The following is a 14,787-nucleotide window of genomic DNA, read 5'->3' as shown; positions in this document are numbered from 1 at the left end:
GCAACAAGCGAAAAGATCTCTATAATTTCTGTAGTTTAGTAAACAAAATTATCTTTAAAAATCGGGTATATTCTATGTTGGAGTGCAGATGTAAATGTAATATGGGAATTGTATGCTGGATGTGTGCATTGATATAATTTTTCCTTCACTTTCTAACCCCCATCATGTTCTTTTCCCTTTACTATTTTCTCATTCTCTTTCATCCTTCTTTTAGTTACCATTTTTGCACCGTGCCATCATTCCTTTGTTCCATCCTTTATTACTTTACTTTTCCCTTACACGTCATTGTTCTCCCCTACTTCCAAGGTAAGGGTTTCCACAAAGACTCCTGGTACTTTGTGAATAATACAGAATTCACAACATAAAAAAAAAAAAAAAAAATCAGAGACGACATTTTGATTTAATTTAATTGCATTTGTGTCATAATTTTATGACAAAATCTGCTAACATTTACATTTTACACTATGATACATGTAAACATGACATCCCAAGCAAGGGCGTTCACCTGAAATATGAGACCATACAATTTGGTTAAATGACAAAAAGAATATAAACTTTATTCTACTGAAAATATACAAAATGTCTAAAGTCATGATTGCTATTTATCTAGATTGGCTGTACATTCCTGAACATTCAAAACCCTTGACACAATTTCCCCTAAAGCCACAACTGTGGTCACCATCTAAGTGCTTGAAGTGGACTCCATGGCATCACTGCATGAAATTTCAGGGTACAGATAGTGCATACAAATATGAAATACCATAGTTTATAACTTGATTGTGAGAGAAATCAGAAAATATTTTGAGGGCAAACAATGCACCTACTCGGGTAACATTTGATCTTTATTCTTAAACACAAAACCTCCATTCACTATCTATAACCAACACCGTAAAACAACACAAAGACACCTTAAACTGTCTGACATCCAGCAACCAAGAATAGAAATCATGCTCTGCCCTACACCCATCAAAATACACATGTTCCTTTCCTCTGTTTGGCATCTGGACTTACTGTACATTTCAGTATACTTCTCCCTCCCTCAGACTTATAATGTTCAAAGAAAGGATGAAGAACGTGTGAACTCATGTTCATTATTGACTTTTCAGTTTCCCAAATAGGTCATGCTGCAAAATAATGCATAGTGTGGTACAGCTTTGCAATTATGCTCTGAAAAGATACAACCCCTTGTATGGTCATCCAAAAGCCAAGAGAGGTTCTTTAGATTGGGTGACAAAGTCCCCATAGCAGATGTATGCTATTGGAAAAGGAATGGGGATGCTTTCTTGCTTTTGTGTATTTACTTACTTAAAAGTGAATATAATTGCACTGTACGGTATAATAGAACATAATGCACTTTTAAGAAACTAAGTCTATAACATAGGTACCAGAACTTCATGGTAGGTTTTCAGGCGAAAAGTGAAAACACAAGACTTTTCTCTTCAGCTCATCATTTAATGAGCTTTAAAGAGAAATGATGCAAGTTTCTTTTCAGTGCTTGGGATCGGTCTCACCAATATGTGCAAAATAGTGAACCAGCTTTTCTACAATGGAATGGCAAGGTTTGCTTGAACCACATGACATACTGCCTTAGTATTAACCCCCAGAATTTAATTCTAAAAATAAGAGCCTAGACCTTCCTTACAAAGCTTTATCACCCTCAATGGACAGTGCTGTTGTCTCGCTGCATTTGGGCACAATTTGATTCTGAAACAAATCTCCCTGTTTATGGAAGTGACTGGTATCATGTACAGTAAACAGTTTAGTTTCGAAATAAGTGGGAAAACTTTAATTCCCAAAGTCTCCAATAACATGTATGTCACACAGACTTATAATCATCTAAGCCCCAACTTTATTAATAGTGGTACAAGTAATTCCAGCTTAAACCCCACCTGACATACCTTCCACCTCCTAATCAAAATGAAATGGAGGCTTCTACAAAGATCAGCTTTGACCAATAGGCCGCAATCCCCATTATGGGGCAGTTGTATCCAGAAAAAGGTACGTTATCGCCCAAACCCAAGAATGCCATTGCCTGACCTTTTAGAAGTAGCTCATTTTAAAATGAGATGCCTTAAATGTTCACTTTCAATTTACTACCAAACCAATGAAACCTCGCCCAGTATTGGAAGTCATTGTATGACGGATGCTGCAGTCATTGGCTTCATCACAGCACAATAGGTCAGCAAACAAGTGCAAGTCATGCCACGGCACGGCGAAGCCCACCAAGCTAGCATGTAGGCACCATAAACAACAGAACCACTCCTGTGGGATTTATGGTTACATCCATGGTTGAGTCCATGTTAAAGTCTCCCACAAACTCTTTTGCAAATGCATCGTATACTTTATATCCAGTGGCACATTCGGTGACATTGAGCATTGATAAACATGTAGAATATTGCCGGGGTGTCCCATCATTGCCCTTGTTCATGATGGCCACGGCATACTGTCCGCTCACCAGCTCTCGTTTCCAGACCTCCAGAGGTTTTTTCTAAGAAATAACAGAGTATGGTCAGAAAATGGTATTCTGCAAATTTCAACTCCATAATCAAAAATTGCTTTCTGGTGTGAGGCAAAAAAATGATTCCACTTCTTAAGAATAAATTGTTTCTCATATTTTTCTTGAGAAAGCATTTAAGGAATGACAAGATTTATATAAATGCTATTCTTTTAACCCTTTCGCTGCGGCGGGAATTCCGCCGCAGCGCTAGGGGGTGCGGGGGGGCAGCGCGGTGGCGCTGTGCTCATGACGGAGCCACTCCATCATGAGCCACGGTTGAGCTGTGCTCATGACAGAGCGGTTCCGTCATGACTCCGCCCAGTTGCGTTGTCCCCCCGCACAGGCGGGGAAACAGCGCCGCGTGGGCGGAGCGTCCGCCAACGGTCGTGGCATGACGGAACCGCTCCGTCATGAGCACACGGCAACCGTGGCTCATGACGGAGCGGTTCCGTCATGAGCGGGGAAGGGGTTAATGTGCTATACAAAAAACACATACAAAAATACATATAAACATAAAATCATCAAGAGCAAACCTGATAATGGTTGGGTAGACAGAGCCAGAAAAAGAAATGCGACTTACAGATCATACATGTATTCATGCATAATGAATTACAAGTTTGTGAGTAGCTTTGATGAACCTATGCAACCTATGCACATACAGAAAGCTAAATTAAAAGTGAAATTATTAATTTACAGTGTTCTGTGCTGCGGGAGATGAGCGATTTTGGGGCCCATTCAGAAATGCAATTTGGAGTATATATTACGTGGAGTAACATGCCCTTGTAAATTGGCCCAAAACATCTACAGTAGGAATACAATGGGACTACTAAAGGAATATTCATATGAAATTAGTACAAATGGAAAACACTGTGCCTTCTTTTCAATTTACTAATAGGAGTTGGATGATTAAGAGTCTATTCATAAAGTCATGTAAGACTATGTTAAAGAGTACCCCTGTAGTACAACTTCCCTTATTCATAAATGTTTAAACCAAAGCAGGCCTATTGGCTGCTGTCAATATGCAAGATGCAGCATTTGAAGGTTGTGTCAGGAAATTTCCCAAAATGGAAGCTAACTCAATAACTGAATAAAATAACCGGAAATGCACGCTCATCTGCCCCATCTGGGTGGCTTTATAAATAGTGTGTGTGGCCGAAATGCAGTCTAATTTGGGTATTTCTTTTAATTTGCATAAAACCACAATCCAAATTAGAGTTTTATTTGAGTGAGGAAGCTGTTGACATTGAGGCATTTGGTACTTTCTCAAAGAAGGATTTTAGCCTTAACTCCCATTTTAAAATGGTCATTAGCTGACTAGCTTTGCCACATTCTTTTACAAAAGGCTTTCACCAGTTCCGGATTGTTATTTTCTAGTACCCCGAATAAATGCGGGCTAGTTAATTAGCAGGTTCTCATTAAAGATGGCTTCTCCCTCCATTAATCTGAATTCACACTTGGTTAAAATCCCCGTATTGCAGATTCTGCTGCAGTTCCTACTGGTGACTGATCACTAGGGTGCAGCAGACTGGCTGAGTGAAACTTTTGGCAGCTGGAGGCTTTCAAGTCTGTCTGTGACATAATAAAACATCCCAAAGGATTCTAGCATTGGCACTTACAGATTCCATGGGTTCATATCTAAATTGGGAACTCTGCAAAGAGAACTGTGAGAATTTATTGCAACGTTTCCCAAACTGAAAAGTGCCAATCGCTGATGCTAATGATTTCACAGATGACCCCCGCCTACTGATAGGGCTGAACTGCTAAGCCACCACTGCCACCGCGATTCATCCTTCAATCTCAAAGGGGATACACTGGCAACACCCTTCACTGATTCTCCTCTGACCTAGCCAATCAATAACAGTTACTTCACATTGGCCCCTCCAAGTGCCAGAATAGTTGTATCACCAGCAGAGCTACCAAGGGTTTCATCTTGCCCATAGTCACGTTCAACCTTTACATGGAGTCCCTCGGGACTCCACTCCCTGATGACATCACAATGCACCAGTATATGGAGGATACAACGCCTCTTGGAAAATTCATACATCCAATGATTCAAACATTGCCTGCATCGTGTCCAAACCTGGATGTAAAGCAGCTAGATGAAACTAAACAGAGCCCGATCAAAACAGAGTTCGGACTTTTTGTCAAGAACAATATGCAACGTCTAGTCCAAACGCGACAGTGTGAATCTGGACGTATTCAAGTCCCAACTTTTCCCCATTGCCAAGATATATCACCCTAGACACTGACCTCACCCGCAGTGGATGCATTGCCAAGAAAACCAATACACTCTTTCCAAAGCCCATTTTACTTGCCCTCAGCCATTCATCACTCACTCAAATTAAGGGAATGTCATTTCTGTACACAATTATTTTCGATTGAAACCATTTTAACAGATCTCTTTACAAGTAATGTAATGAAATAGAAACATTTAGTAACAGAACATGAAATGTAGAGATTAACTTAAAGTTAAAAGCATAATATTTGGATATACGGTGTACCTGAATGATGAGTCTTCCCTGTCTCCCGAGGGAATCCTGGTTGATGTAAAGCAGCAGTCGATTCTGCAGGATGTCGCGGGCACTGCTTGGGATTGTCCTTAGGTCATTAGACATAAAGAGTGGAGCTGCTAGAATGGCCCAAAGTGCCATCTGCGTTTTAGACTGTTCATAGCTTAGGCCGAAGTCACCAGTGATCAGCTGAAATAGAAACATATGCACTGTATTAAGTGTTACAACAGGCCCATGTTAAACCTGGATGCATCATTCATGCTGAAAACAATGTCAATTCGATATCTTGGTGACCCCAAATAACTCTGTTGGATTCACATTTGGAGAATTAGGTCTAGGTCAAGGCAACTCACCCGGCTGCCTAGTATGTCATCGACAAAATGGCAGCGTTTCTTCATTTGTAGGATATGTTTTATGGTGAGTGTTACTGGGTGGGATCCTTGCACGGTTTGTAAACACCAACAAACCTCAAAGTGTGTAGATATTCACTTACCGGTTAGTGAGTTTCTGAACCTCACAATGCTTCTGTCAATAGCAGGAGTCAATGTGTTTCCAATGGGCAGATGGAGAAGAACACCCCTATGTTTAATAGGGGTGTTTAGTGAGTTGAGCCGCTCATCGCAAAACTATTTCCTCATGGATTTGTTTTTTTCATGTGCTAATGTGTGTGTGTCATTTACACAGGCAGACTGTGCCTCCAGCTCAGGAACCTATATCAGTAGGATTTAATAACTGATGTACTATTAAAAATCAACATAATTATAGGTTTGCATAGGTACAACTCCCATCTCTTGGGAGTTCTATAAAATCAGAAATGTGCTTCAAACAGTAATCCTAAAGGAGCACATTTTTGCATAAAACAGCAAGGACATCGAATTCAGGCCCTTTGATTGAAACAGTGGTTTACGATGTATCACAATGCCTTGCACTGCAATGCACTGTATCAATGGTACACGCAATGGGTGGCAGAGGCAACAAGCATTTGCAATGCAATAGGTCTCGCATTTACGGAAGTTTAAACTATTGGCATTGTAAATGACATTACCTTTTATTTAGGTTTCAAAAACCAAAACATAAATAAAAGGCATCGTCATTTACATTGCCAATTGCTCAAACTTGTGTAAATGCGAGAGCTGTTACATTGCAGTTCCTGTCAGGCAGAAGAATTGGGCGTAAAGGCATCGGTTTTCCTGGGATTTAGGCTGGAGCGTAGAGGTCTGGTGTGCTTGTAAGAGCTTGCAGACTTCCCATTTGCTTGCCCCCGTAGATGCCGGTCGCCACTGGATTTGACCACAGAAAATGAAAGAAGTAATGAGTTAGTTGACATCTGTGAGGGGTACATTGAAACTACACTCACTGTCAAGACACTTGCCTGATGCATGTCAGTGCAGCTGGGCCACTGTGCACACTTACAGATTAAGGGTGAGACGATTCTATCACCTTCACCTTCTCACCGTGACCAACATATCCTGCATGCTACACAAACGAGATATAACTTTTACATGGAGTGCTGAGTTCTAAGTGCGATTTGACTGTGGGAAGATTATCATTATTACCTGTGTTTACTTGAGCCTTAGCAGCCAACACTCTACAATACCCACAGACTTGACCCCTTTTAAATTGAGTAACAAAGTGCTGTGCTACAGAGGGTTAAGAAAAAGCACTTTGCTGCAGAGTACCATTAAGCACTTAGTAGCGAGTGAATGATGTGAAGTGCGTTGCAAGAGTGGAACTTAATGAAATACGTTGAGGCAGTGTCGTACTATGAATCACTTTGCTGCATCAACGTAGCAAAAAACGTTTTGAAGTAATGACGTAACATGAAGTGAGACAAAATTCTACGAGCGACTTCGAAATACATCATATTAGTTAAGGACATTCATGTACTTTGCAGTCAGCAACACGGTGAGAATGTTGCTGTTTCTTTGGAGGCGGGGGCTAATCTCGCATTAGAGTATTGGCTCATATTTACTAGGGCACGAAGAATATGATGAAATGCAGCACCTCTGTAATGGCACAAGTGAACATCTGTAGAGGTGCATTGCCTGGGGGTCCTCCTCAGGCCAGGGTGGAATCATTGGGCTCTCCACGGGTTGGCTGGAACACAGGGTAGAGACCAATGTAATGTAAATACGGTGCTCATGTACAGCGCTCCAATACCTTCGGGTCGAGTTCGCACTATATAAAAGATGCAAAAAAAAAAAAAAGGAAGGAGCAGCAGGCACCCACTGGGGGGGGGAGTGGGGGCAGACATGGCAGCCAGTGGTGAGGGCCGAGGAAAGATACCAGCAGAGGAGGAGAGCGACAGGGAGGGAGGCAGTCAGCTGAGCAGAAAAGGGGGTGGCTGACGGCGTGGCCTGTGTGCTCTGGGTCCGGGGCCTGGCCGGCAGATGTGCTCCTTGTGCAGTTCATGGCGCTTCATTTTACTGCAGCTGCTGCAAAGCGCCGTCCTGGATTGGAGCCAGGGGATGCAGAGCTTGGGCTGATGTGTTAAGAGTGAAGCACACACACCAGTGATTTGACTTCCATTTATCTCAGCCTTTCATCCTTATGAGGCCGGCTGGATTGGTGGCAATTACTACGGGCGCTTGGGAGACATGGCGGGGGTCGGGCGCTGTCTGGGGAGAGCTGAAGGAGAGTGAGGGAGGTTGGGTTGGTGTACGGGCGTCAATTTGTTCCAGTGCTTGCCTTGTCTCTCGTTTATGACAACTTACAGAGACCTCTGGGAGAAGTAGTGCATTCTGAGTATGAGCGGGATATGGTTTCTGAGACTTGTGTGAGACTTTGCAGTTTGGGTGGCATGTGACTTGCTGAGAATTGCCAGACACTTTCAGAGGCATATAGATATCTGGCACTGCAAAGCCACTGGGTGTGGCTTATAACAGTTACCTGGAGAGAACACCTGAACGTAAAAGGAAATCTTTGAGAAGAAGCAAAGTATAGAGAATGCTTGTTGGTTTTTATAATACGAACACAGCTGATAGTGTTGAATATGTTGCTTGTAAAGGAACACATTTACAAATATCGAATGCATGTATATATTGAGTTAAATATAAGAATAGATAAGGGAGCGGACCGATTTAGGATTCTGATTAAGGTTAGACGTAGACAAAAGCGCGCTGGTGGAGCGGTGGTCACTAATTTATGCAGCTAAGGAAGAGGCAGCGACGGGTCTGGTTACATGGTTAATGGGGGGGGGGGGGGGTAAGAGGAGGATGTGGCTGGCCAAATGAAGGAATGTTTCAGATACGGAGAACAGGGTGAGGCTGGCTATAATCCATTAGGTGATCCCTCACGTCAGAAGAGATCTTCCAAGAGGGAGGGGTCAGGGCTCGATACATAGTGAATGGTCAAAAACAGGTAGTATAACCTGAGTTGAGACTTCTGTAAAGTGCGGACATTGAATGTCTCTGATGCAAACTCGAGGGTTAGGGGGAAGAGTGCTTTTCCAGAGGAGAGCGTAGCGTTAGCCTTCGGTTGACACAGTGGGCCTCAGTGTGAAGGAGCTATCAATCCCTTATCGCGATCACTCTAAAAGCGAAAGTGATCGCGATGACGCATGCTAGGGATGCGCGCGGAGCGGCGGGGGGAGGGGTATGGGGCTGAAGGCTGGCGCAGGAAAGGCAGATGGCTGGGCGAGAAGGGAGGGGGGAATGCGGGGAGCAGCTGTGCACGTGCACGCCATCGTGCACGGACGCTTGTAGCTAGCACAAAAATGTGGGTAGCACTTTCGAAACCCACCTACTAAATGTCTCGCCAGACCAGCGCATGTGCTGGGTCATGCGAGACCTAAAAAACTAGCACACTGGTTCGCTTTCAACTTTAAAGTTCAATTTTAACACCTGGCAATGTAAAGTAAAAACACTATAATTTAACAGTCTGGTCGCAACCAATCGCCTAGTGTTGTGTGAACAGAAAGTGCACTTTGGGACATCAGCAACTTGTAAGGATACACCATGACATAAAAATATATGTATTCAGCTGAGATATTCTATAGAATGGACTGGCCCGAACTGGCATAAAAGCACGGCTCACAAAAGCATAACCATATAAAGAAGAGCTAAAAAAGTCTAAACATCATGAAGTGAGGATGAGAATAGTTCTATGGTGGACCAGTTCCAGTGGGTGATTGAGATCTGAATATTGAGAAAACGGCACTCACTACAAGTTGGCTTATTTCACCTGGGACTACAACTCTGGGTGTAGTACCCTACACTGTAGTTTTTAGGGTATGGGTCTGGAATAATCAGATCGGAATCCAGAATCCCCAGACACGATAATTTCGGGCCCAGACACCGGGCCTGGTATTGTCACTGCAATGCTGCAGGTAGCTTACACTTTGACTGCTCAAAGCAGGCCAATGTTTTTCCCCCTAAATATTGGAAAACTGCCCGTAAAAAGACCCAGGAACTCTGAGTCCTATCACTTGTTTCCCATTTCGGTGAAGAAACCTTATAAAGGACGCAGTATCAATTAGAGATACTAACTAGTATCTCTGTACCGAATTCCAGTCAGCTGATAATGTCGGCTTCGGAAAGACAAAATTAAGATATGGAGTAAAAGGTTTAGAACAATGAATTAAATGCAATTTAAAAAACGTGTGAAAATACAAGAGCCAGAAATTGTAAATCAATTACGCATGGTACACGTGTTACTGGGGTTGTCAAAAATAACATGCATCAGTGGCAGGCAGAGAATACTTTGAGTGAAAGAGCTTGAGAGGCCTTTGGAAGGCGGGGTTCCAGACAAAGACAGATTGCAAAGACATTTTGCAAAAAGAGAGACTCCACAATGGCCAGTCAAAATCTCAGCGTTACAGAAGTACAGTAGCGGCTGGCAGGGGATAAGGGTGGAGGTGTGAAGGGGAACACATTTTTTTTTAAAAAAAAGCAAATTTTACTTACCTTTTACGCGTCTTTCATCTACTTCTCTGTCCCGAAACCAGGAAGCCTCTAGGCTCCCCAGAGCCAAACACAACCTGCAATGCAGCGTTGGGATTGGTCTGTGAGCCGTGGATGGGCGGTCAGATGGGGATTGGGCGCCTGTGCATATTCCCCACCAGGCTGTATACTGCAGCCTGGTGGGAAAGATGCAAAGTGCGCATGACTGGCCAGGCCAGGACGGCCGATCAAGCAGTCATGCACACTTGGAGTGTGAAAACCACACCTTCCCCTGTGCCTCCAGCTCTACCTCACCCTAACCCAGCCCTGAACCTGCGAAAAATAAAAATGATAATAACAGCGTTATTTTATTTTTCATGCTCAAAGAGCAGTGGGGCGATGCTGCTCCGCCTTAGCGGAGGAGCCGCACCCGCAAAAGTATCTCAATATGAATAGTTTGAACTGCGTTTAATTCCTAAATATTTTTTTCCATATTTACTTTTCCTGTACCTCGCCTTCACTGTTCTTACTTGGGGCCTGATTTATACTTGGGCTTACAAGTATGTACCACCACCTTGGTACTTTCCTCTAGCCATATTGAGGCTACTCCAATAGCCAAATTTAGAGATGTCTTCTGGGCCAGCAGACACCTCTTGCATTCAAAAGGAACCGTTGTCACAGCGATTCCTGTAAATGCATTGAAAGTTTGACGGGTGGCTCCATCAACATGATGGAGCCGTACAACAAACCTTGAATGTATTTTTTTAAAGTTTTAAACCCCAAATCCCAAGGTGAGACTGCTTTTGAAATAAAAAAACTAAGTCTTCTTGCCAGGGGAGTTTCACCATGGTATGGGGTGATTTTATAATTTTCACTGTCCCTTACCAACAGGTTCAACCTGGCAATAAGGGACAGTGAAAACTTGCCATTTGTCAACCCACTGTACATAGGGTGGGCAGACAAAGGGTAATCCTCCGACGACCCTTTCTCTTTCTGGTTGTCAAGTTCTATGTCAGCAGGGAAGACTGGGTAGTCTCTTTCGTCGATGAATGGAGACAGAGTACCTCCTCTGCTAAATTCTAAATTGGGCCCATTGTTCTATATTGGCAGGACCTGCTCCTTTGAGCTCGTGCTGCCTCTACCCGCATTCCAGAATAGTATGCAAGAGAACTGCACTTTTGGCCACCTGCCCAGTCATGGGTTTAGGTGGTTACAATAAATATTTATACTTTCACACCAGCCAAACACATTTCCTACATATTTAGGAATTGGGTTATGTTACTATTAGAATTTCAATCCGAGTATATAGGGGCCAGTGATAGATAGTGGGTTCTAGTGTAGGAGGAGATTTTTGTAAATATTAGTATACAGTCAAGATTTTCTTAGTTTATGATTTAGATTGTGTAAGTAAAATCTGTTTTACAGCCTTTGTTTCACTTGAAACAAATTGAAACACCATCCCAACAGGTGTGACCAGCTACTTAATTTTTTAAAGACAGATTTATAGAACCAGGTTACGCGGTCTTGCAAAAAGCTATCCATCACGGAGTACAAGATTGAAGATGAAAAACATTGGCATACTGGCAGAACTGCTAGTAGGGGTTTGCAACGTAGTGATCAGTGTCCAAATACCTTTCTTGGCACAGTAAACTGAATAGTAGGCATGTAAGGATGGTTGCTTCAGATGCTGTGGAGGAGGATTAGTATTTGTTGGCAAGCAATTTCTTTCGAAATTAGAGTGTTCAGTAATTATATGACAAACTCACTTGCATCTAGTAAGTCAGAGACCAAGGAGCTAAGTGTCTGAGGGTTTCTGAAGTAGTGTGCCATTGCTATACAATGAACGTGAGCCTCCTGAGATGGGAGGTTATCTCCCAGGTATCTTAATGTTTTATGGAAGACCACCTTCTGTACGATGTAGGCTGTTCCAAAGAACCATCTCCGCGCCAGAACATCTTCTAGTGTGTTCTGTGTATTACAGTTGTAGCTTCCTTATTTGAACTCCTACATGTAGTTAATGCACGGACTGCACTGTCAGTTTGTGTTTTATGAACTATGCCATGCCATATTCATATCTAATCCCAACCACCTCTTAAACTAAGCCCTGCCCGCTCGATTTTGGCACACCTGGAGAGTCAAACTCCCAAAGGGAGCATCTTCGATATCCTCCTGGAACGCAACAGCACTAGTAGCTTCCCAACACCAGTGGTAAACAGTGCCAAAAAAAGACCAAAAAAGACTGCCTCATGACCCCAAGAACAACAAAAACTTCACACCATGTTTGTTTCTTCATTCAAGGTTCTGAGACATATATGTTTGTGGAGCAACATAGGTTTCTGCAAATGTTTTGCCATAAGTTATTTATTCCTTCATGATCAGAGCTGCTCTCACTTGGGGGCGGAGGATGCTGGCAGACTTTACAATCAAACAATACAAGACCAGAGTTTCCTAAGAACATTTAAGGATACCAAACAACAGGGCAGAATCAAAACTTCAAATACAAGATGCATGAAAAGGGTAGCTAAAAAAAGAGGCTAGGGAAAGACAATGGAGCGAAGTTGAGTATCTGAGATAATGGGCATAAATTGTCCTTCAATTCTAGGCAAGTGGGGTGGAGAGGGAGGAATCAGCTACACATTGAGGGGAGTGCAGTTTTTTCTGGAAAGAGAGAAGGTTTTCCTGGAGTCTCATGCCCTATCAGCCGAGTGAGAATATAATCTTATTAATTCCAGACTAAGAAGTTATTTGCTTCTGAGATTTTTGGTCACCTCTGAATGCATTTTTTTTAGATTAAACACATTCTGTTTATTGAGGTCTGTGATCTTTGGAAGTTAGGTAAGTAAGCTTGGATTTAATTCTTATCATCCAAACTCTACTGGCACTGGAGCTATATGGTTTTATACAAATATTTATTCTTTCATCCAGAGACCAGTCTTGTCGCAGAGTATCACAGAGCATTCATGTGTGCAAGTGATGTCTTGGGTGCTCCTAAGTGAACGACAATGCTGTGGACATTTTTAAAAAATGTAAATGTCTTCAACTACAGGCCAGAAATTGGCCATCTTAGAAAAGGTTAATGACTAAGGGAAACAGGGCTTCTCAGCTTCAATTCACTGGTCACTCAATGTGTGTTATTGTGGGCTGTAGTTGCAATTGTTTTAATGTGCTGTCTTCAACACAATGTTGGGTTTGAGTTTTTATTATGCGGACTTATCCACCTAAGATAATTTTGAAACAGATTCTAGTTTAACTGAAGAGCCAGTATTGTTCATTATTCGAATTCTGTGCAGTCACTGACTTGAATATTGGTTAACATTACTTTTCACTTCTGATGTCTTACACACTTTGTGATCATCCATTTCCTTTGAGGGCGATCTGTTTTTTTTTTAGTTGTCTCGGTTATGATGCACAGTTTTGAGGAGACGTGTTGTTCAAATGACTTCCCCAAACTATGTTCAGAACCGGTCACTGCTGCTAATGTTTACGCTTAGACCCATACATATGATCAAGAGAGAGACCTCACAATGCCTGAAAATCTTCAGAGTAATGAAATAATCTTTGGTTTATATGTAGCAAAATCTCAAGCAAAGCATGTGCCTTTGGCCCACATGGTTAAGAAAGTTTGATTTTCAAACTGAAAAAATGTAGATGTTGCTATAACTTATTAACCTTCTTCCACCTCTTCCGTGCTTTATGAGATCTTATGAATTGAAAGTTTGTTAATTTTGTCAAAATAAGTCTGTCTTAAATCTCAGAAATTTCACCATGAGGGTGCAGACAGGTAGAATTTTAATCATAGAACTTAAAACCACTGACCTTATCGGTGGTTACTATGTTAAGATGCTTTTGAACCTATTAGAATGTACAGATAATTAACTTTAAGGCAAACACTATTCATTACAATTTCCCAACACCACATACCATTGAACAATAATGGATTGGCAGTTTGCATTCAGGGATACCTGCAAATGTGTGCAGTGCAAGTAAGTATATTGCACTTGGAGCCAGACTCATATGGCGAGGTGTGAAAAATTCCCAGAGTCAGCATTCAAAAATGAAAGAGGTCCATAAAAGAGACATAGCAAAGAAACAAGAGATGGTCTGCAGAAGGCACTGCACACTAACACCACCATGTGCGCATGCCAACAAATTCTGAGGAAAATGCCAACCCTTGGGGTGGAGAACAGATAGGACTGCAGTGGGCATTTAGCATAGCATTTCATCAATATTCTGATATTTGGAGGTTTCAGTGGGATTGGGGGGGTGGGGGGGGGAGGGGAGTATTACAAAAACATGGCTACGGTTGAATATTTCGAGTGTGACTTTGGAACAACCTCTACCTAGAAGGTAAAAAAAAATAAGTCCATTTCAGCTATTGACAAGACAATTTCAAATAGCAAATTTAAGACACCCTTGTACTCATCCAAATTAGACTAAAACTTCAATATTTCTTTGACAGAACCTAACCGCCCATGGCATGCCTACTAAAGAACTATCTGAATATCGCTTTAAGTTATTGAAAGAGACCACTGGTATCAAATCTGAAGGCAACACATTCCACATTGTATGCAAATACACTAAAACGCTTAGGCCCTCATTAGAGATCTGCATCCCAGAGGAGTGCCTGGCTGGGGGAATGGGGGATACCACACCGAAAGATCAAAGTTACCTGGTGTTCCCGCACTCACAATTCCCAAGTGCAAGAATGCCAGGCCTGATTAAATCGTGAATCGTTCAGGCAGAGGCTGTAGCCACACGCACAGCCTGGACCCTGTCAGACCCACTCCAACTACAGGGAGTAACTAACACCCCCCCGATCCATGCAACAGCCCACCATATCCTCAAAACCCATCCCTTCCCTCACACCTGATAAGCACCTTCCTGCCACCCACAATTACCA

General features: G+C 42.4%; 1 protein-coding gene across 3 annotated transcripts in view; it reads right to left on the bottom strand.

Moving 5' to 3' along the window:
* Positions 1-389: 389 nt before the first annotated feature.
* LOC146790039 (alpha-N-acetylgalactosaminidase-like) overlaps positions 390-14,787 on the bottom strand; it is a 154,287-nt gene continuing 139,889 nt past the window's right edge. For all 3 annotated transcript variants that reach the window (XM_085628371.1, XM_085628370.1, XM_085628369.1), the window contains 2 exons: positions 4,999-5,196; positions 390-2,488 (listed from right to left, as the gene is read on the bottom strand). In XM_085628371.1, the coding sequence (XP_085484497.1) occupies positions 2,228-2,488; positions 4,999-5,196 (459 nt within the window). In that variant the 3' untranslated portion in view covers positions 390-2,227. The remainder of the gene's footprint in view (positions 2,489-4,998; positions 5,197-14,787) is intronic.

This window comes from Triturus cristatus, chromosome 10 (genome assembly GCF_964204655.1).
Source record: "Triturus cristatus chromosome 10, aTriCri1.1, whole genome shotgun sequence".
Taxonomy (NCBI): Eukaryota; Metazoa; Chordata; class Amphibia; order Caudata; family Salamandridae; genus Triturus; species Triturus cristatus.
This window is presented reverse-complemented; position numbering and strand designations above follow the sequence as displayed.